Source organism: Nuphar pumila, chromosome 15 (assembly GCF_984573655.1).
Source record: "Nuphar pumila chromosome 15, dmNupPumi1.hap1.1, whole genome shotgun sequence".
NCBI classification, from domain to species: domain Eukaryota; kingdom Viridiplantae; phylum Streptophyta; class Magnoliopsida; order Nymphaeales; family Nymphaeaceae; genus Nuphar; species Nuphar pumila.
This window is the reverse complement of record NC_143263.1, coordinates 80,720,428-80,745,432: the sequence shown is the minus strand read 5'-3', so window position 1 is coordinate 80,745,432 and position 25,005 is coordinate 80,720,428. Positions and strand designations below refer to the sequence as shown.

The 25,005-nt window shown below is 37.6% G+C and overlaps 1 protein-coding gene across 2 annotated transcripts in view; it reads right to left on the bottom strand.

Annotated features, from left to right (window-relative positions):
• The window catches only part of LOC149815742 (DExH-box ATP-dependent RNA helicase DExH3-like), a 73,652-nt gene extending 57,881 nt beyond the window's left edge, over nucleotides 1-15,771 (bottom strand). The window contains exons 1-5 of one of the 2 annotated variants that reach the window (XM_089988907.1): nucleotides 15,217-15,771; nucleotides 10,996-11,153; nucleotides 10,823-10,910; nucleotides 10,467-10,715; nucleotides 130-225 (exon numbers count right to left, since the gene is read on the bottom strand). In XM_089988907.1, the coding sequence (XP_089845033.1) occupies nucleotides 130-225; nucleotides 10,467-10,715; nucleotides 10,823-10,910; nucleotides 10,996-11,153; nucleotides 15,217-15,615 (990 nt within the window). In that variant the 5' untranslated portion in view covers nucleotides 15,616-15,771. The remainder of the gene's footprint in view (nucleotides 1-129; nucleotides 226-10,466; nucleotides 10,716-10,822; nucleotides 10,911-10,995; nucleotides 11,154-15,216) is intronic. The other variant, XM_089988908.1, reaches the window with a different exon arrangement.
• Nucleotides 15,772-25,005: the final 9,234 nt, after the last annotated feature.

The window sequence follows — 25,005 nt, the reverse complement described above, 5'->3', positions numbered from 1 at the left end:
CTAGGCAATAGTTCTTTAAGGCAATGAATACATAAGTTTACCATTTACACAATAATCATATCCTCAATTCTAACTGCAAAAGAATGAAAAGGGGAGAAAAAAGGAACCAGGTTGACATACAACTCAGACCTGATTCTCCGAAAAGGCTTTTAGCAAAGTATTTCTTTCCTTGTAAACAGGAAGGCTTCTTCGAAACTCTTGCATTTTCTGGCCTTCAGGTGATTCCTTCATAACAGAATACAGGTCATCAAGTACATGAGTGCAAAAAGCCTCCAGAATTGATGTATCCCAAATGTAGACACAAGAAATGAAAAATCAAAAGAAAACAGAAAAGCTGCACCATTATATGTAAGGCATCATATTTTGAAAGCAACATGTGCAACTGCTTAGAAATTAATCACAAAGGAAGAGGTACGCCAATGAAATGCACCAAACTGGAACATTATAAAGAAGCTTAACTAGCTTTATAACTATAATTGATGCACGAATAATCAATCAATGATACAAAAAGTAGAGAGCCCAAATTTTCAATACTTGTGTAAAAGTACACAAAAATTTGTGACATGCAATAATGAATAAGAATGCAGAACCTTCAATGGTGAAAGGCAAAAGCAAAGGCACATTCAGATAAGCTAGTCATTTACTTATGTTTTACATTGTCTGCTAGTATGATAATTAACAAGGGTGTTCTGTAGATTGTGAATTAAATGCTGATAGCAAAAAGCAATGTTGTCAGTATTGGTGTGAATCGGACTGAATGGGCCGATTTGTATCGTATCGGCAGAAAATTGATACGATACTAACCTGAATCGGCTATTTTTTAATAAATGTAAAAAATAGCTTAAAATTATTTTTTTAATATTATTTTAATGGTTTTAATATGAGTCACGTACTGATTGACACGTAATATTTTTTAATTATTTTTTGGCTGATTCAGAACGATTCACCTGAATCGCTGGCCAAATGATACAGGTCGGATTCCGATACTAACAACATTGGCAAAAAAGTACCCAATTTCTATATCTGGAAACAACTTGGTATCGAATCATCAACAATATTTTCTTGTTTGACAAAGTCATCCCTTCGCTACATCCATATACATGTATGAAAGCATTTATACACAAGATTCAAGAGTATAACTGTTGATTACCATATGATGCAGGTTACTTTGACATTTTCCAGTTTTAATCCATTCAAATAATCCTTATATGAACTACAAACAGCAAAAAAAACAGCCCCTCCTAATTTCAATGCATGGGAGACAAAACACACATCTTATTACAAGTTCAAACAATATTATTGTAGAAGATGCACCGAACCCTAGATAGAGAGAGAGAAGAGAGAGAGAGAGAGAGAGAGAGACGGCTGCACAGGAAGAGAGGACTCAATACTCGTTATTAGGGTCTCTCTCTATGTTAAATAGAGAGAGGCTTAAAGAAAAAATTACAGCCAAGTCCATAATAAAGGCAAAATTACAAATAGCATTAAATATAAAAGAAAGTCACTTAAAACCACCTGTCTTCAACACTCCCCCTCAAGCTGGAGCATAGATATCAATCATGCTCAGCTTGTCACAACATTTTGAGAAATTTGGTCTAGCAAGAGGTTTTGTAAACATCTCTGCAACTTGGTCTTCCGACTTTAGATATCTGGTAGTGATATGACCAGCTTGAACCATATCCCTTACATAGTGGCAATCAACCTCAATGTGCTTTGTTCTCTCATGAAATACAAAATTCTTCGCTATATATGTTGCAGCTTTGTTATCGCACATCATGGTCATGGGAGAGGAAACCTTCACCTGAAGATCATGAAGAACAGTACGAAGCCACATCAATTCAGCAGTTGTTTGGGCCATAGCTCGATATTCTGATTCTGCACTCGACCTAGAAACCACATTTTGTTTCTTACTTCTCCAAGAGATCAAGTTGTCTCCCAGAAACACACAGAATCCTTTGGTAGATTTTCTATCCACTACAGATCTTGCATAGTCAGCATCAGAATAGGCCACTATCTTCAGAGTTCCACCTTTCCTGAACAATAACCCCTTTCCAGGTGAAGATTTTAGATATCTGAGAATCATAATAGCTGCATTCCAGTGTACCTCAGTTGGCTTGTCCATAAACTAGCTAATTTTGCTTACTGCTAAAGCAATATCCGGCCTGGTCACAGTTACATACAGTAGCTTCCCTACTAAGGAGCGATAGCTTTTGCTATCAACCAGTTTTGACCCTTCTTCAAACAACTGAACTTTATGGTCCATGGGAATATTTGCTGGTTTAGCTCCCAACATTCCCGTTTCCTTTAATAAGTCAAGAACATACTTCCGTTGAGACAAAACCATCCATTCACGGCTCCTGACAACTTCTATACCCATAAAATACCTGAGTGAACCAAGGTCTTTTGTAACAAACTGTTTTTTAAGATGAGCCTTTGTGGCTTCAATAGCTTTCACATCATCTCCTGTAAGAATGGTGTCATCCACATATACCACCATAACAACTATGCCAGAGCTAGTTTTCTTTATAAATAGTGTATGATCTGTTGCTGACCTATTAAAGCCAAAGCGTGACATCACTTCAAACAACTTTTGAAACCATGCACAAGGACTTTGTTTCAAGCCATAAATCGCCTTTTTTCAATCTACACACCTTCTGACACTCCCCCTCAACCGTGAATCCTAGAGGTTGTTGCATGTAACGGTCTCAGATAAATCCCCATATAGAAATGCATTTTTCATATCTAATTGGTACAAGTTCCAACCATGCTGAACAGCTACTGAGAGAACAAGACGAATGGTACCCATCCGTGCAACAGGAGAAAAAGTTTCAAAGAAATCAATACCACATGTTTGAGTATACCCTTTTGCAACTAATCTGGCCTTGTACCTTTCAATAGAACCATCAGATTTGTACTTTATGGTATATACCCATTTACATCCAACAATGTCGGCATCTGCTGGGGAATCAACTAGATCCCATGTATGCTGAGATATTAAAGCATCCATTTCTTCTTGCATAGCCAGCTTCCAGCGAGTATCAAGCTCTGCCTGCTGATAGTTCAGAGGAATAGTTTCAGCAGATAAGGCTGAAATAAAAGATTTCATCTGATTTCCAATTCTGGCATTATAGACAAAATGAGATATGGGATATAAGGTACATTGTTGTGTCCCCTTTCGTAGAGCAATAGGCCTGTTATCAGCATCATTAATATCACTATTGTCAGTAGAACTTACCTCGGGGGAAGATGAAGATGAAGGCACTTGCGGAGGTGGATCTCTACGTACATATACCAATGGAGGATTATGAAATCTGGAAGAGGATGAAGGTTGGTTCGGGAATGAGGATACGGATTCCAAAGGAAAATGAGGTATAGGTAATGGACAAGACTCAACTGAATCAACCTACAGCGGGGAACCGGTACTAGAGTAATATGGAGTGGATTCCAAGAAAGAGACATTCGCACTGACATACTCTCGGCGAGAAGTAGGATCATAACATCGATATCCCTTTTGATTTTTGGGATAACCTATAAATATGCATTTTGTAGCTTGAGCAGCTAATTTATCACGGTCAAGGCCAAGTTTGTGTACAAAACAAACACATCCAAATACTTTGGGCGAGAGGGAGAAGAGGGGGTATTGGGTTTTAGGATATGAATTGGAATTTGATCACCCACAGAAGATGAAGGCATGCGGTTGATCAGATAGCAAGCAGTTGTAATCGCATCACCCCAGTATAACGCAGGAACATTGGATTGAATCATAATGGTCCTGGCAACATCAAGCAGGTGACGATGTTTTCGCTCAGCCACCCCATTTTGTCGAGATGAATAGGCACAGAAAGTTTGGGGTTGGATGCCATTATCTTGGTAAAATTGTAACAGACCTTTTGATTTAAACTCGAGAGCATTATCAGTGCGAACAATCTTGACAATAGATTCAAACTGAGTTTTTATTTCAAGAATTAAAGATTGGAGAATACTTGGAACTTCAGATCGTTCATTTATTAAAAACATCCATGACAACTTAGAGAAATCATCAACAATAACTAGATAATATCGACACTGAGTCCTAGTAGAAATCTTACTAGGACCCCATACATCTGCATGAAGAAGTTCAAAGACTTTATTACTAGACTGACTCTGACTCGAAGGGAATGAACTTCGATGATGCTTGCCCAACTGACATGCTTCACACTGAAATGATGTGGTGGAAGGAATCTAAGGAAAGATCGACCGAAGCTTTGACAATGAAGGATGACCAAGACGACGATGCCACTGAACAGAACTGAATGAATGTTCCACTGCAGCATGAACAGTACCCATTGGATGATGTAGGTAGTAAATTCCATTTTCTTCATAGCCTCCACCAATCTTCTTCCCCGTCAGCAAATCCTGAAAATGACAACCCATTGGATCAAATATTACTCTACAGTTTTGTTCTTTTATAAGGCAACTAACAGAGAGTAAACTTTGAGGAAAGTTTGGAGCATAAAGAGCATTTTTCAACTGTAATGAGGAGGATATAGAAATATTTCCCTGACCAACAACCGGGGAGGAGCCCCCATCGGCTAATGAGACTCCAAGCTGAGCCTTAATATCCTTTAGATCTGAAAAAACACGTGAATTTCCACACAAATGTCTGGATGCACCAGAGTCAATAACTCACTTACTATCAGTCGGATGAAGATGATTTCCGGTTGAATAAGCAACACCAGCTACAGGAGGGGTGGAACTCAAAGGTCGAAAAGCTATCAGCTCATCATATTCCGCACGACTAAGGGTGATACTACTTTCATTTGCAGAGATATTTTCTTGTGCCTCGAGAGTAGTAACATTTGCTTTAGGAGCATATGACTTTGATGAAGAGGGGGTTGGCCCGCCATGTTTATCCCAACAACGATCTTCTAAATGTCCAGATTTTCCACAAAATGTACATTGAAGTTTTCATCTGCCTCCCACACCTCGTCCGCAACCTCGTCCTCTGATGTTCTGAAAATTTCCACGCCCATAACCAGATGAGACAATTAAAGCAGATGACTGAGTCACAGGCTGAGAATGTGGAAGAGAGATCGCAAGTCTACTCAGACGATTATATGCCTCGGCAAGAGTAGGTACATCTGAACCAGTCAACATTTGGACTTTTGCAACAGAGAATTCTGAAGATAAACCTGTAAGAAACCGAGCAACCATAGTTTGTTCTTGATGATCCCTTTGTTTCGAACAGCAGAGAGGTCTGTGAGCATTAAGTCTTTCAAAGGCAGCTTTTACGGAGGCATAGTATTGGGCCAAGGTTTGATCTCCCTGCTGTAAATTATAAATTTTCTGTTCAACTTGCAGGATACGATTCACATTAGTCTCTTGTGAGTACGTATCTCGAAGATTGTCCCACATCTGTCTGGTTGTATTATAGTAAATTAAACCATCTGCAATATGAGGTTCGACACTATTCATAATCTGTGACATAACTATGTCATTATCTTCATTCCAGGTAACATATTTTCCCACCTTTTCATTGGGTTCGTCTTCCAACAAGACATGTTTTCTACGATGTCCAGATACCGACATCATAAATGTTCTGGACCACCTAGCATAGTTAGTTTCATTCAACCTTACGGACGAGCCGTACGAAAATGGATTGGCAAAAGCTTTATATTCTCCAATATTTTTCAATTTTGAATCACCTTTCGAAGTTTCAGCCATACTTCTGGTTCAGCAAACAAAAAAAAACTAGACAGACTCCAATCAACTCAGGGAAACACGTGTGTACCACCCACACATCAACCGATATGACAATCAGCAACTGTTCACACAAAAAAAACTCACTACAGTAAGGGACAGCAACCCACAACCATAAAAAAAAATTCAGCACGTTAGTGAATCACGACCAACATAACTCTGCATACGCAGAACCTGGTTCATAACATGGGTTGCTCCTCGGACATATACAGCTCGACAATCAGTCATTTTTCAATCACAAGCAACACCACTACTTGTTTGATTGTTGTTTCTTCAAAAACTAGGAAGTCGCAACATGAACTCACGATAAAAAAAAACTCAGGGCCCAAATATCAGGGTATCATGGCTGAAATCAAAACATTGATAGATTAACACATTCACGGCTGAAATATCAGGATAGAAGCACTGATATCTTTCACACATTTACGACAGATCAGAAAGCAAATAGATTAACACACAGGAGCTAACGTGGTTCAGTGCAAACTGTACCCATGTCCACGATATCAAGGTCTCACGCCATGAAATCACGAAAAAACAGGGCCCAAACATATGCAGAATCACCAACAGCAACCGCAGACTCACCAGGGAATGAAATAACCAACATTCGTCAACACTTACCGACAACAGAGTCAACCTGGAATGAAATAAGACTCGGCAACAAAGAACCACGGCAGGAACTCACAGCGAAGAAGAAACTCAGCAACAGGTAGTCACGAAACAAAAAAAAACGAGAAGCTACCAAACCCACAGCAAGCATCCACGACCAGCAGCACGCCCAGATCTTTCATCAGATCTTAAAATAAAAATTTAATCGCTGACCTGATTGGAGAAATAGTTTCATTAGATAGAAGTTTGATCACGATCGAGAAAACTTCCACGATCGACTGTGCTTTGATCACACTCGATCATGCTCCTACGATCACGATCGGCTATCGATCACGCTCCCACGATCGGCTACGCTTTGATACCAGGTAGAAGATGCACTGAACCCTAGATAGAGAGAGAGAAGAGAGAGAGAGAGAGACGGCTGCACAGGAAGAGAGGACTCGATACTCGTTATTAGGGTCTCTCTCTATGTTAAATAGAGAGAGGCTTAAAGAAAAAATTACAGCCAAGTCCATAATAAAGGCAAAATTACAAATAGCATTAAATATAAAAGAACGTCACTTAAAACCACCTGTCTTCAACAATTATAAAATGTGTATTGGAAAAGCCTAATATACAAGTGTATCAAACTGTATCATATTGTAAGATACGCGATCAAAAAAATAAAAATAAAAATCCATACATGATTAAAAAGAAACTTATACTTAATATCTAAAATGACCAGAAGTTTAGAACATCAAATACACCTAAAAGGTAGACTACTAAAACATGTTAAATAATAGTAACTAACAAGGAACAACTAACAAATCAACAATATATAACAATGAAAAACCAAAGAACTCAACACGAACAAATAAGCAAAGAAACACAATTATAAATAACTAAAATAAAAATATTAGACAATTATAAGGTTATGTCATAGTTCATGATTATGTGTAAGTTTTGTGGCCAAAAACTAGGGCAAGAGGTGCTAGACCACTTCCAAAAATTGGAATGTACATTTTCAACATTCCATTTGCAGTTCTTGCTATTGCTCCTTCGTAAATTTGGGAATTTTTTGCAAGTCATGAGGTTGATGGTAGTAATGATGGATTATCTTCATTGAATGTTTCATCTTCAGAATCAAAATGACCTTTAGCAATGACTATGTTGAAGCTGCGGCATGTTTGGAACTCCATCTCTCTCTCATAAGCTCACAACAATCCCCTCATGAGACATTGGCTGGAATACGCACAGATACTTGCATTGGCACACAACATGGCATTCGAATCTTTATAGTCCATTGTGAATAATAAGCCCACAAAAAGACACTTCATGGCTAGACTTCCTGACTCAAGTCGACTAGTTTGCAATATTTTATACTAGGCCATTTTTGTATTGATCCATCAATAGATATAACTCAAAAAGCCCAAATCAATGAATTGGGGTCATGGATAGAGGAGGAAGAAGAAGCAAAAATAGAGAAAAAGAGAGAGATTTAAAAGAAAAGCTATGTCACACGGACTCGGCTAAGGAGGTGCCGCACCCGAGTCGACACGCCCCGACACGGGTGCGGACTCGGGTGCGGCTTCGGACTCGGCCCGGACTCGATCAACGCCGAGTCGGACTCGGTCAACGAGTCCAGGCCGAGTCCGTCCACATTTTGGACTCGGTCAACTTTGACCGAGTCCAAAAATGTCCCTAAAAAACCAATTTTTTATATTTTTTATATTTTTTATTTAAAAATATATATATAAAAAAAAAGGCACAGTGCAGACTGTGACTGTGCTGCGTGATTGTGACTGTGCACAGTGTTGTGCCTGTGACTGTGCACAGTCAAGTCAAAGTCTGTGACTGTGCACAGACACACAGACTGTGCTGTTAGCTGTGGCATTTTAAAAATAAAATAAAATAAAATTATATATATATATATTTTTGCCGAGTCCCCATGTCCAAAAATTTTAAAATTGTGCCGCACCCGTGTCGCACCTGCACCCGCACCCGCACCCATGTGACATAGAAGAAAAGCCTATTAAAATAATACAGATCAAACTTTATACCTCACAATTTTGAGCTTTAGGGCCCTCTTCTACTTTCAAAATTAAAGATTGCACCTTTAATCGCATAAATCTAACCTTATTTAGGTTGAATGATGCATCCAATGGTGAATTTTGGTATATCGCTGCAGAAAACACCTCTCTACGTGTGAATGAGGGTACAACTCTCACAAAACAACTTCTAGTGCTTGGTTTATGGGATACCTTAGTAGAAAAGAACTTGAGGATGGAAAAAGTAGATCTCTCACAAAATCAATTTTTAGGACTTGATGTTTTATTTACTAATGCAAAAACACTTAAGTAGGATCAAATCAAAGAAGGTCTATCAAAAAACATTTCATAGGAATTGGTTTTAGCAAATTCCCAATTTTTTAAGGGTGATTTGATCCAAGAATGGTAGAAAGGAAGGTATTTTTAGGTTTCAGTATGAAAATAGGGTCAAAATACTCTTCTAGCCTAAAAAACTCCCCAAAAGGTGGTTGGACACCACTTATTAGCTGTCAAGAACTTTAAGTTCCTGGTGTAGTTGACTTGCATGATACCAAGTGATACAGACCCACACCTTACTGTAAGGGTCAACACAACCCAATAACACTTAATCCACAGACACTAGGGTCCATACGAATGTTCTAGGAGCCAATACAGGTATCTATCATATTGCACGATAAACTTGTTATTTAATTTTAGCAGAGTCCAGAAAAAAAATGCACTTGATTGTTAATAAGATCTATACAAGAACAAAAGGAACAGAGAGAGAGAGAGAGTTAAACAACGTGAAACAAAAGGGTAGGGACCAAAGCATCACAAACATCCTCTTGAATGTAGAAGGTAGATCCACTCCACAAAAAAAGATTGGTCTCCATATACTCATTATTCCCCAACCGAATCTGCCGCCATGACAACCTGCAAGACCCCTTCCTGTTGCTTTCTATGAAAGATCATACCCTAGAAAAATCCCTTTCCAAAGAACTTACAGAAATTAGAATTTTTAATAAAATTCAACAATGATAGAAACTGCTTTCTTTTTCATTGAACACATCCATCTCCATTCTTCTCTTTTGACAAAGATATACTCTGCTAAATGGCTCTGCCCAACTTGTTGTTTAAGAGTACTTGGAAATAGATTGCATTTTCAACTAATTGATCCAAAAGATTTACCTAATTAAACACCATAAGAAGACAGCTATCTTAGACTCATTTGTGGTTGTTGGATGATGAAGGTACAAATCCTATTTACTAGAGAAGGCTTTCTTGGGTTCATCATCACATACAGGATGTGTGATTGATATGTGACAAATTCACCTTCAAACTCAGTTCTATGATGTTGTTCCTAAGCTCTTAGTGAAGTCCAAGGAGTATTTGAACAAAGAAAGTACCCTGCATAAGTTCAAATTGAATCCCTCTTATGAATCCTCTAGCATTCTATCAAGGCCAATGCAGTGCACTAAAGTGCAATTCAGTCATCCTAGAATTACCAGCCAATAAAAGATGAAAAATCTAGTTATAGCATCGAACTCCAGTCAACCTATCCCCTTGGACTTGCACCATCTGACAATATGTCATAAAGAACCCAAGGACCTAACATTTTTCCTTTCTAAGGTTGTAAGCATAAGATAATTCAATCACCCATGATGCCACCATTCTTAAGGTTGCATTTTGATGGGAAGTCATCTTAGCATGATACATGGACATATTTTCCAAGTCTCTAGATGTCCAAGGTGGCTAGCATGAATTATTTTATGTACATGTTTCCATTATGACTCCTAATGGCAACCAACATCAGTCACCCCTCCCCATGTTTGGTGATTTCATGAATAATGCCATCCACATACAGTTATGCTGGAAGTCCAAAGTAACCTGGTAGTTTCTTAAACATATCAAATTACTTTCTTGTGATGTCAGAAATTGGAAGATGCAAGTGGTTGCACAGTGTAATTTTTATTTTTAATTTGTCTAAAAAGCAGGATGTGAAAAGCAGGAACACAAAATGGCATGAAAGATAAGAAATACTAGAATATATGTGTGCATGTGTCTTTATGCTTTCTTGACAATTGACATAGAACTATTTGAAACAATGAAATGTACCTGCCATTCTTGTTGTTGATTGCGAAGTTGTAGACTTCGTCGCCTCAAAAAATTTTCCATGATCATACTAGCAGGTTTCTGAGACTCTTGTTGGTCAAAAAACCGATCCACACTCCCTTCCAGACTAACGCTGGTGTTTGTACTTGAAAAAGCAATATCAGGTAAAGCCGACAGACTTTTAGGCTTTTGAGCAAGAAACTGATGGAGTAAACTGTCCACTTTCCTTTGCAGAATGGGAGGAATATTAACCTATTATACCAAGTTAACAGTTAACACTGATCGGTCGCTACATGAAAATGATTTACCTTTGATGACATGCAGGAAACTTAGTTTCCATTCACAACTAAGCATTTTACCTCTCTTTGTGGTCGTTTATCATCAAGATCGGGCCTGTAGTTTGGTAATGGAACTTTACTCACGACTACAACTCTTGAATACTGACGGCTGCCATGTTTTTCATTATCTCAGGATTCAGAAGCCCAATTTGTACATAAAAATAAACAGCAAATGAGCCAATGACAAAGCATACCTATATAAACCCATTCTAGTAGCTAGCGCTACAATATGCTCATAATCCCGTCTATCTTTTCTCTCTCTTGATACCACCTCTTGCTCATCTTTGTTGCGTATTAGCATGCTTAGTTTCCACTTCCAGTCATCAATGTTATCAAGGGTTGATGATGAATCCTGGTTGAATTTCACAAACAGGTACAAATAAGTAAATACACATGTACCAGCATTTGCAATAACACTCCACATCAAAGCATGTATGTACAAGGAAAACGGACAAGTGTCTGTGTAATAGACAAATCTTATATATGATAAACTTTTGTGCAACAACATGACCATGACTAACCTGTTTGGATGAAATTTATGTTTATTGTGACCATCTTGTTGATGACACATAAAAAAGATTATCATTGTCCATTTTCCTGCTGGTGGCTAGCCTGAAAATGGCAAGATGAATCAACTATTGAAAAAAAGAAAAGTCAAAAGTTATCTCCAGCCATTTTCTCGTCAGCTAGGGGTTGGAAAATGGCCGGCCTAGTAGGTACCAACCAGCCATTGGATGATTGAAAATGGCCAGCTTAGTATTCTGCATGTTGAACGGTACTAGGCAGACATTTTACCACTTTTAGCTGGCCGGAAAATGGCTGGATTAAATCTATTTAAAAGGAAAATAAAAAACCTAAGGTTTTCAGCCACTCACTGGGTGGAAAATCACTGGCTAGTACCTCTAGAATGGGTGATACCAGCCAGCCATTTTCCGGCTAGTGGGGTTGGAAAATCAGTGAAAATCAGTTTGAGAGAGAGAGACATCCAGCCATTTTTCGGCCACCCATCAGCCAGGGCTGACAAACGGCTGGATATTCTAGTAGACAGAATAGGTGGGGAGAAGTTCAATGTGAAAGGGGGTTGAGGAGGGCATCCCTAATAAAACTTGTTTTGGGAAAAAATCATCCCCGCTAGTTTTTTCCTAACTGCAAAATTTTGGAAATGTCATCCAAACACCACTCAAAGCCTAGTTTAGGAATTAAAACTAAGTTTATAGTTGCACGCAAAACCTGGTTAAAAACCAAGTTTTGGGCACCATCCATACAGCCCCTTAGAATATACTCTAGGTCTTATTTGCCAACCTGGGTTTGTGAGGCTTATGAATTGATGTCACAAATATCAGCCTATGAATCTATCACAAATGAATAGGTGGGGAGGAGTTCAATGCGAAAGGGGGTCGAGGAGGGCATCACTAATAAAACTTGTTTTGGGAAAAAAATCATCCCCACTAGTTTTTTCCTAACTGCAAAATTTTGGAAATGTCATCCAAACACCACTCAAAGCCTAGTTTAGGAGTTAGAACTAAGTTTACAGTTACACGCAAAACCTGGTTAAAACCAAGTTTTGGGCACCATCCATACAGCCCCTTAGAATATACTCTAGGTCTTATTTGCCAACCTGGGTTTGTGAGGCTTATGAATCGATGTCACAAATATCAGCCTATGAATCTATCACAAATACCACCATCATTTTGAAAAATATCATTATCACAATATTTTCAAGGGATGAGATAACACACAAAAAATTGATATTTTTTACCACAATATTAATGAAATAAAAACAGTATTGTGGTATTGCCTATATTTCTTACATTTTATATTTTTGTATATGTGGATATTTGCTTGGGATTTTCCCAAGAAAGACCAAAATTTTAAATCATTGTGACTTTTTCCCTCATTGAAATTTTCCTAAGAATGAGATTTGTGGCATTGTCATGAATTAGGTGGGTTTTGAGTTGATATTTTCCTCACCAAAAATTTGTTATCATTTTATTCTTTAAATGTATTGATGTTTAAATCATTATCATTCACATGCCACAACAAATTTGTTAAATTTATACAAAAAAGAGATCCATCAGAGGAGAAAATTGAAAAAGTGTTTATAAAGGTAACATTAGAAATTTTATAAATGTCAAAATTGCCCACAGTTTTTTTATTACTCCTAGCGTCTAGGTGCATTATGGGAAATTTACAAATAATACAGGTGCATTTTTTAATTCTGCTGAAATATATGTGCACACAATATATATATGCACATATATTTCAGCAGAATTAAAAAATGCACCTGTATTATTTGTAAATTTCTCAATATATATATATATACATATTTATATATATTTGTTACAGTCATTTTTTCAACCTTTTTGCAATTTTTTTGCGGATCTGACCTTACAGTTGTGATTTACAGTGTTTGTTTAGTAGAAAATAAGTTTTGGATCATGTAATTGCAACATGTAAGCAGGTTTTGCAAGGGCTTCAAAAACCAACAGCTCACAATATGCCAGAATTTGATGAATAAAAAAACCATATTTTTGTGCAAAAAAATATGATCTAAGGTGTGAACATATCTATGAGGTTAGATTGAGTGGATAAAACTTGCACCTATGATTTTCTGACTAGATTGTACATGATATAAACCAATGTTATATGTATTGTACTGCATTGTATCGTTACTATAGGAATATCAATACAATATGCACTTGTATCGCGATATGAGTGCATATCGTAGCAGTATTGTATGTATTATACGATACGGGGTCAATACACTTAAAAAAAGCCAAATCATAATTTTTCAATTTTAGGTTTTAAAGACCTCTTGAGGGCCGACTCCCACATTTGTGTAGAAGTCATTAGAGAGGTATCCACGTACCCTATGACTCGTGAGAGTGATATGAGGGCAGATCCGTGCGCAAGGGAGAGGGACTTTGCAGTTTGCTAAAGTAAAAAAGTGTATTTTCAATATTTTTTCACTCAAGAAAGTAGGTTAAAGTTGGATCCGCAAAATTTAGATATTTATATAAAGGTAGAAATCAGGCTCCACACACCTCCAACAAGGATGGCATGAGATGATCCGGCATGGCAATGGGACACTCAAGTAATGAGTGAAACCCAATTGAAAATCGAGTGCAATTATTGTCATAATCTTTTTGTTTACGTAATATGAAAGTATGAGTCTTGTGGCATGTTCTTAATTGCAAGATATTTAATATTTTGCATTGTTCTTGTGAGATAGTTGATGTTTGATGATGTCTTATGCAACTCATAGATACATAAATGCTTCCTATGTGATTTTATGGTTGGATTTTGTGTAATTCATCATTGTTTGACGTGTTATAATTTTTTATAATTTTTTTTATTTTTTTTTATTTTTTATTAAAAATTACAAATTTTTACTATACAATATGTATTTTATTTTGGGCTCAACCGATACGGGTAACGATATAATACTTACATCCTTGGTATAGACATTATTCAAAATATATATATAAGGAAGGGCATAACAGTGGACACCCTTCCAGTTGGAGACCCACACCCTTGATCACATGCGCAATCAAGGGCGTGCGCGCATTATATAAAAAATGACCTTTTTTCCATGTGTTTTTGAACATTTTTCACACAAAATGAATGCCTTCCAATCGTCCGATCCTTGTTCAACAGAAAGGGGGTTCGATGATACCCACTCTAGTATATATATATAGAGAGAGAGAGAGAGAGAGAGTTTGAAATGTGCATACTGTATAAACAATTACTCAACGCCTTAATTTAGAGAAAATATTCTTATCAAATATATTAAGATAGTTTCAACTTTCAAGAAATGTATTTTTGACTAAGAACAGAGCTCACCGAATGAAAGAAAATTCAATAGACCATAGTTTTCAGCAAAAGTCCCCTAGTGCAACCTAGACTGTGCCATGAGGACAAAATTACTGTCTTATTGCATTGTAATCATGATGCAACCATTACATGAACAAAGTTCACAGACAATTATCAATTCATCTATATTGTCAAAAAGGAGTTAAACGCAGAGATGACCATCCAGCCCTTTTCCCTAATATCACAAGCACGACATCTAGAAGGTTCAAGCAATGCACACAGACAGTAGCCGAAATTTCAAATGATAAAGAACAAAAGCAACCGTGCACACAAGCCTGACATGAATTATCAAAAAGTTATACTAAAAAAAGCAAAAATGATCGAAAACCAATCGAGGCGAGCTATAATCACCTAACCAATTCACGCAAATGCATAAACTTGAAAAACAACCAGCTCAGGGAAAAGGAATAAAAAGAAAGAAAATGAAGCAATTAGACCATTGCATAACCTAGAAAACGAATAAAGAAGCACTGAATAACGGAAACCCTTGATGGAATTCAGATTGAAACTAGAGGCGGAAACGCAATTGAGTTTGTACTCACCTTGTTCGATTCGACTTCGCGATCGGAGTCCTCCTCGGACCACTCATCAAAGGCAAGACGCCCGTAGCTCAAACTGGGGTGCAGCGGAGGGAATGCAGGGTTGGAGGGGAGGAGGATCCCCCGGCTACATCTGGAATCGAGGTCTAACAAGCGGCTCGATGTGGCAGCGGCGGCGGAGGAGGAGGAGGAAGAGTTCGAGGATGCGGCGAAGACGACGAAGCTGCGGAGCCGGTGGTGGTTGGCGGGCAAGTGGTAGAAGAAACGGGACTGCTGGCGAAGTGGGTAGTGCGTCGTCATCCTAAGGGAAGGGGATAATAAGTGGAGGGGGAGAGGGCTGGACAGGGACATGGTGGGTGGGCTCCTCAAGACCCTGGAGAGCAGCAGCTTGGAGAAGGGCATGTTCAGAGGAAAGACGGGGTCATGGACCAAGGAAACCGGAACGAGGAAAGAGAGAAGAGGTCAGTTAACCTTCTCTCTCTCTCTCTCTCTCTCTCTCTCTCTCTCTCTCTCGTGCTCTTTCTCCCTACCTCCTGCTCGCGAGGTCTCCTACTCTCCCTCTCGAGGGTTTCTTTGTATCGAAGGTCACTCTCGTGTTTGTGTTTGGTGGTTGTGGAGAGAGAGAGAGACTAGGGCTCGAATCAGCCCTGGATTCGGGTAAGGTCTAAATGTACGTACCCAGAACTGGGGAAAGATTGGGCGTGTAATGTTTGCGATTTTTCTTTTCTTTTTTTTCAATAGTCCCAGAGAAAAAAACCCTGATCGCACATCAGCTGGCATCAGGTTGGGAAAACCCAAGGCGTGTTGACAGGCGCGGGATGCGTCCGCAGCCAAACGGCGAATGCAGGGGACGTGTCGTCTCGTGGTGGTAGGACCGTAGGGGGGACGCTAGGATCGACCTCAGCACAACCAACCGAAGCAGGTTATATGTTCCCCCCGAAGAGGGTTGTTAGTGTTCGGGGTCCCAATGAGCACTAGGTATGTAAGTATGTGCGGCTCGTATCTTCATGTTTGTCAGCATTACTTAGAGTTGGAGTTTGATGCGATTGCAAAGACTTAGGTACATTTTTCTTTATTGGTGCAAAAAAAATAATGATTCTAAAAAAAGAGTGGTTGCAAAGACTTAAGTATCCCGAAGATGGTTATTTAAGATTCAGTCTCTACACTGCAGAATTATTCGAGAAAGGAATCTCTCCTAGAGAAGGTCATGAACATCAATACTCTCACTCTCACTCTCACTCTCTCTCCCTTCTCTTTTTGCTTCTATGCATATCCAGCAAATGATCCTACATTGCTCCATCAAGCATTGACTGACCTGCACACTGACTGTAGCATCGTTCAACTTGATGAGTTGTGAAGCCTAATTCAGAGTTTTTGCCCTTACAGAAGGGGGGTATGGGGTTCCCCCCGTTGTGGGTAATATTATTCAACTTGATAAGTTGTGGAGCCTGATTCAAAAAATTTTCCCCTATAGGAGGGAGGTTCGGGGGCTTCTTCTGGCGCAGGTCCTGCTGCGGGGTTCAGGGGGGGCGCCCCCCGGACCAAATTTTTTGGGGGCCTTGTATAAAAAAAATTTCCTTTTGTAACTATCGAAAAAGAGTAATAAAGTGTTTTGTTTAATCATGGTGCTCATGTTTCCTTCGGTTGTTTCTTGCTCAAGGTTTTCGTAACACCATTTCTCATGATTTTTCTGTTTTTTTTTTTTTGCTATGCGATTTTCGTAAGTCGCTACTCGATTTGCCATTTTTTTCGCTGCGTGATTTTCATAAATCGCTACTCGATTTAGCGATTTTTTATTTTTTTTTTTGCTACATGATTTTCGTAAATCGTTACTTGATATAGCGATTTACGAAAATCACATAGTGATTTGCCATTTTTTTTTTGCTACGTGATTTTCGTAAATTGCTACTCGATATAACGATTTACGAAAATCACATAGCGATTTGCGATTTTTTTTTTGCTACGCAATTTTCATAAATCGCTACTCGATTTTGCGATTTGCCATTTTTTTGCACGATGCGATTTTCATAAATCACGATGCCGAACACCACCCCCTTGAGCACGATTTTCACCATGATCAGGTTGTAGTCGCCAGCCATCCCGATGGTAGTCTTGAGGTTCATGATGAGGAAGTCGGAGGTTGTACTCCGTTGTAGGTGTACTGGAGGAAGATTCTGTTGTAAGTGTCCCTTGAAGCCAGAAGAGGCGTCGCCGCAGTCGGTTACCCGCTGGACGAGAGCAACATTTCAGCCACAGCTAGTCAAAAGAAGATGACAATCACCATCGGATTGCTGGCTCTTTGCATCCCTTGATTTCTTCTCTAAAAAGAGAGGGTTTTTATAATGTTTTACGGAGAAGAAAGAAGAAGATGACGATGAAAAGTTCAAACAGACATTTTTTTATGACTCAGGTTTATTTCACCGGATCACCATCGGATAGTCGGCTCAGGTTTTTTTCGCTGTTTAGACTTTTAAGAGTCAACATCATCCTCGACTTTCTGGATGGAGGACATGTTTATCATTTTTTTGAATCGTTTGTTTCTTTTTTTTTAATGAAGAACATTTTTATCATATTTTCAAACCGTCGTTTTATGACAAGAATAGCAAGAAAGGGTACTTAAGTATTTGCAACCGCACCAGACTCCAATGCAAAGTGATGTCCACATATACGGGAATACGAGCCCCCTATGCTTACATACGCAGCGCTCATTCGGAGATTCAGTGAATCATCGGGGGAGAACATACACCACCCTCCCACAGCCAACCGACCGTTGGTCTCCTGCGGAAACTCCAAAGTCAGTTCATGCGAGGAGGAAGGCTTTCGAGTTCTTCAAAATCCATAATCGAGACTCACAATCACACGCACTACAGAACTCGATTGAGAGCCAAATAGGCTCCAAAGACAAAACAACAAACACTTGGCAAACTTACAGTGATCAGTTTACACAGATTATACACAGTTTCAGGAGTCAATTTTACAATGTTGTCTCTCAAAATACAGATAATTTCTCGATGCAAATTGGCCTACAGACTCTCTGTAATACAAACTAAACACACACCAAAAATCACGACCAACGAGTGAGTGGATCTGGAAATACAAACACTCAAAGTATGTCGGAAAACCAGACTACACAATTATGCAGAAAACTGCTCAATCCTGTTTGTCGCTGGAAAACGACGAAATTCGGTACCCAAGAGCACACATCCAGCTCTCCAAAGAGCCAAAGAATGTTGACAGGTGCTTCGAGGGCTGAGAACGATGTGTTTGAAGTTGCCAAATTTTCAAGAAAACAGAACACAACAGAATGCTACATTCGGCCGAAAACTTGTACAATTTAGGGTTGCTCACCCGTAGATAGCTAGATTTTAGTTACAGGAGCTCTCTAGGGACGATCTGGAGCATATCCAATGCTAGAATGCCGACGGAAATACTGTCAGATGGTCGGAATTGTCGCTGAAAGTTCAGTGTAGCAGATAATCCTCCGAGTAGAATATTTTGTAGGAACTCCATCGACTGCATAATTCTCACGAATTATCGAGGATTTCACCTCAGATGACTATATCTAGAGTAGATCTAGCTAAATGGACTGCAATCATGGCTAGATCGATGGAGAAACGGAGGCAGCAATCTTGGTTTTACTGGATCTCACCTCTACGGTACCGACAGGAGCTTGGATTCGATGTGGATGATCTCTAGAAGCCTCAAACGAGCTACTAAATCCAACATCTGAACCAGATCATCCTTCTTCTCGGTCCAACAGAGCTCAATTGGCCCAATTCCTCTAGAGATAGCCGGCTCAGCCATGAATTGTAGCTGGGCTTCACCCGCATGCAAGAGCCAATTCACTTGTATAGACTATGGATCCTCTCCATTAGGTTCATGATTCACCTTAGGTTTCAAGGTATAATACTATTTTTTATTAAATATATAATGATTAATTATAATGAGCTTGCACCTACAAATTTAAATTTGAAATAAAAGTATTCACATAAAAGCTCTTATTAATTAAAAAAAAAAATCATTAATTAAATTTTTTAGGTTTTAGAAAATGCTTAGTATTACATTCTTATTTCTTAAAAGAATTTCATGCACAAAATTAGAATTTACCAAATACGTTCACAAGTTCTCCTGTGCAAGTTTTTGTTGTGACATGCATCTTTCTAGGATGTCAAAACTTGTTAGCTGACTTGGACGGTCAAACCACAAGTTAATATGATAGATTTCTTGACCTAATGTTACCCTGCAGGCTATCATCAAAATCAAATTAGTTGTTTTACCTCTGTCACGTATCTAACAGATTAGACAAAGTTGAAAACCGCACATTGACAGAATTTTATGAAGAAAAATTATGGGCCACAAAATTCATGGGAGATTTTCCAAATTTTCATTTTCATATTTGTCAAAAAAAGTAACAAAATATATAACATTTTATCGAGATTTTCTCATCAAAGAAAACCTTAGGGTAAAACCATGACTATGGTAGGTTTATCATGGTCAAACCATGGTTAGTCATAATCAAGTTACAATATTACCCTCATCTTTTCTTTTTTTACCTTTTCAAATGAAACTAAAAATAAGGGTTTCTTGCCTACCTAAAAAAAATGGAAAATTATCGTACTATATGGTAAATTTAATGTGTTTTTGGAAATGCCCTATAAATTTTAAAATACACCAAATGTCCAATTTCAAAGGTTTTCTACTTTTTTATGATCATTTTACCCTTAAAACATGCAGATCTCTTGAGTTTCATGTGTTACATCACGACGCTCTCCCAATCTTGCTAAATATCACTAAAAACAAAATTTGCACAATATTTATGCAAAAATCATGAATTTTGCACACTACAACTGCGACATTCGTTGCTCTTCACTTTCTCAAAATCCCCACAAATTTCACGGCTATGCTACAATAATAGCTATAGCGTTTGCGAAAATCTGTTATGTGCAAAATTCATCAAGATTTTTGCATGTGGTAGTTGCAAAAGTCAACTTACGATGCGAAATTCATGAAAAATTATGAAATTCATGGGATTTTTCATGATATTGATTTTAAGAGATGCGAGAATTTGTTTTATCGTACGAATTTTGTCATACATATAGGCAATGAGGGTGTGAATTTCGTTAAGAGTTTCACGTTGATAATTGCGAAAATTGACTTTTTATGAAAAAAAATCATGAAAATTGTGTAGAATTCAAGGAATTTCGTATGATAGCTACTTTAAGAGAGGCGACATTCCATTTTATCTTGCAAAAGTTGTTGAATGTTTATGAAAATCACGAAGTTTCACTTGAGTTAATGCAAAATTCCTTTTGCTGTGATCCTTGTGAAAGTTTGTTCACTCTAATTTGATGCTCATTGACTTTCTCGATTAGTTTTTTTTGTTTTATTCTCATCCTTTTGCTAAATTTCGCACATAATGAGAAAATTTGTATGTATACTTGAGAATTGTTGTGTATATGTGTGAATTTCCCATCCTTTTTGCAAAATTTCACACGTAATGAGGAAATTCACATGTATACTTGCGAATTGTTTTGCATACGTGTGATCACTCATGTTATATATAAAATTACAAATCAATCATCATTTCAAACACATTTCATAAAAGTCTGATCACACATTAAACACACTTGCGTATACAATTGAAATTAGTTAAACACAATCACCTGTTATATACAATTCAAACTAGTTAAACAGTCACCTATTAAATTACAACTTCATATACAATAATAACAGTCCAAAAATTATTACACAATTCAATCTTCATTTAGCTAGTCACGTGTTATATACAAATCAAACTAGTATAATTGTTAAAGACCAATTAAATTACACTTTATTTGCAATAATATACATAACAGTCCAACAAAGTTCAATTAAATTACAAGAATTTGATGTCACTGCTCATATTGCTTAAGGCGAGACAATAACTCTTTATTAATCCTCTCTATTTTATCGATAAGGCTAGTCATGTTCTAGAGTTTTGTGTCTTTTTGCCTTAAGCAAGTGCCTTAGCCTTTGGTTTTCTTCCCTTAAAAGGGCCTCTCTAGCAGTTTGCTTCAGACTCCTTGCCCCAACTTCCTCGGCCTCCTCCTCCTCCTCCTCCTCAGTGTGGACCTTAACTTTCTCGTCATCAGGTACCATGGATGAGGTGTTGATGTCTTTTCCACCGTCGTACTAGTCTTCAAGTTTGAATTCAAACAATTCAATTAATCCTTCTTTCGATTCTTGTATGTGAGTGGATGATTTTGCTTACTATATCAGTCGGATCTGGTAACTTTGCTCAACAAAACCAAATTGCCGAACAATTGAGCTGACTAGTTAACGTTCAACTTCATTCATGTGCAACCAAATATCCATCCTCGCGAGGCCTTTCGTTGCCACAACTGCATCTTGTTCATCCTCGATAGCATTTCATTCATGGTTGGTAACTATGTTTCCTGTTGATACAAGTATAACTAAAAATTTTAAAGACATAAGAAATTGTTTCAAGAATACTTATATGTGTTGTAGTTATCTTGCGCAATTCTGCAACACAAGCTTTTCTGTTGATATGAGGACTGAACCTTCTTCGTTCATTACTATCCTCATTGTTGCTTAACCATCCCCATATTGCAATACGAGGAAATTTAGGTGCCTTGTCACGTGTCATGGCCCTTTCAATGAATATGTACTCCCATATCCAGATTTGCAAGGATCAATATAAAAACATAATTGACACACAATATAGTACATTAACAATTTTTATATGTTTTTTAGTATAAATCAAAAGTTAAGGAAAATTGAAGGAACGATTACCTACAACACCACCAAAATTTTAGAGGTTTTTTTTGTCATTCCTGCACTCATTCAAACTTTCATTTATATGTGCAAGTGAGGCAACTCCCCATGCATACTCATCAACTTGCTCCAGTGACAACAAGCATTTTAAGTATGATCCACTCATTGTCTTCCCAACAACGTTGATGAATAAACAAGTTCCAAAAAAGTAAAGAAAGAATGCTCTTACCTCCCTCTCCAGACTATAGTTCTTTCCTTCAAAACAGGGTAGCTTCACACCCTTTGGTTATGAAACGGTAGGGTCAAATTGTTTCTTTAGCCACACTGACCTGATTTTTCCACCTGCAAACGTATCATCCTATGCATCTAGGTGCTCTTGACCCATCTTCTTGAAATCTCTCCACCAATGTCCAATGATTGGCTTCCTATTGCACTTTAATCTGGCGATTCATGCAATGCTCTCCAATGTATGGTCAACTCCATGCTTCCAAACTAAAATGTATTTATTGATGAATTTCAGAATTGAACAATGAATTCTAAGAAACTGCGACCAATGTTTCACCATGTGATCTCCAAGAATTTATGAAAATGCATCCGTTCTAGCCAATCCTTAACATTTTTTGTCAGTGTTTGGAACCACATGTGGGCTCGGTGCCAATATAATTGGTGCATACGATGATCTGGACCCTATAAATCTTCTCCATATGGATCTTGCATTCATAATTAATTTTGTCATGTTCAGAGCATGAATAACACTATGTTTGAGTATTTATGCTTATAAATACCAATATAACATTTTAAATATTTAATTTACTTGTTCATAATCTAAAAGCATGCTTATACACACTATAATATCCTGTATTTTTTGGAATTTATCGCAAATTTTTTAATATTTGGATAATAGAAACTTTAAGGCATATTTTATGACTTTTGAGTATACAGTTTCATTTGTATCAAAATTTCAAAGAAAATAGTCTTTAGTTCATAAAAAATATAGTTAATATGGGTTCGAAGTAGGCCTAACAAGTTTTGGAGGCATAGTAGTAATTGCAGAAAATTTTTGGAGACAAATATGACTTGAGGGTCATAGTTGTCCAAAACCTAGTTGACTGGCTCAGTCAACCACCATGGGGACATAGGCATCATTCTATTAAAGAAAAATGTCATTTTGGATATCTGCTTTCTTTATGGACTTAAATGAAAATAAACATTGAACTTAGTTACATTAACTAGATTGGGATCTAGTTAATGTAACTACAACCCAACCATAACTGGTTTTGGATTTGAATTGGATCACATAAGATCCAAAACAGACCCAAAACACATAAACTTCAAAATGCTATATGTATTCCATATTTGTTAACACATGTTGAATTTTACATTACACTTGTGAACGCATTGTTTACGAGTGTTTGACTTATCATTCTATGTGTAACATAGGTTTTACCACTTCTCCTAATAAACCCATCCACTTACACCATTCACTTGCCTATAAATATCATCTCTCCCTCTCACACCCATTCACTTCACCTACTCTCACTCCCATACAAGCTCTCTCTCTCTCTCTCTCTCTCTCTCTCTCTCTCTCTCTCGCTTGTTCACCATGTCACTTGGTGAGATCCACCACTCAGTGAGCTTAAGGGCCTGTTGCTCCCTTGTGATCCACTGCACTACCTCTTGACATTGACCGCCTACCACCCTCCTTGCCGGTGTGCAACACCACCACCACCTTGTTGTCAGTGCCGACCATTGCAGCCACCTCCTTCCACAGTCCTTCGACCCCAGTGCTACCACTTGTAGCCAACATCTTTGCTGGATTTCTGCCATCGTTATCGGACACATGTCAAGACCACGTCCGCACTCGGCTCTCTCTCTCTCTCTCTCTCTCTCTCTATATATATATATATATATATATATATATATATATATATATATATAGTTTCAGATACTCATGTTGTGCATTTTTCAAGAAAATATATATTTACGAAACCATTGGATTTTACTTGCAAAAATATGTGTGTACAATTTTTTTTTAAATTATCTATATGTGAATATTTTGAATATGTTTTCAGTAAAAAATCCGTATATGTTCAAGCTTTACAAGCATATTTGCGTATTTTAAATTTTTACGAACATGGACTTATGAGTGTATTTCAGAATTTATGATACATGTTAGCATGGTGTTTATGCTTATGAACAATGAAATGTATATCGAATGATGTGTATGTATTGCATAATATCTATGATGAAAAGCATGTTATGAAATTGTGATGGCTCGAGCCTGGATGAGTGGCTTTCGACCTTGTTCATCGTCAATTGGACCGATATATGATAGTTCCCCAAATAGGTGGCCAAAAATCTTATGATAAGGTTAATTGAAAGCATACTTGCTTATGCCCGGTAAAGACTATTGAATCATTAAATGATTAATTATTGTTTAAAGTATACATGTCAGGCGAGTTAATCAAATGATAAAAAAAATATGTATAATAATTCTCTTGTAGCTTACAATGAGGGAGTAAGTGGTACATAAGGCTCTGTGTGATATTGTTAAAAACGAAAGGTTGATTCCCCAGCTATGAAGATTGGGGATAGCTATTACCGATGTCGCAGGGTGGTAGTGAATAAAACTTTAGTTGAAAGTAAATTCTAAAATATCAAGTTGCGAGTATTGAGGTTTCTTTCTTGACTAGATCATCACTCATCCTGAGATAGGAGAAGAGATGCAAGGCCATGATAATAAGATACAAATTGATTGAATATACCCCTAGGTTGAGCTTCTAATCTGTATATCTGTGTTGTACCCACAGAGAGTTATGAAAGAAAAATGAAATTGTAATATGCATATAATAAAAGATGGTATGCATCATCTAAGAAAGAAAATATAAATGAAAATAATCGAAAGTTACCCATGCCACGTTGAATGCTTTGTTTGTAACACCTGCGAATTTTGTTTTAACTTTTAAATTCGAGTTAAAATCAGGTTAAATTTATACCAAATTTAAGAGTTTAAATTGA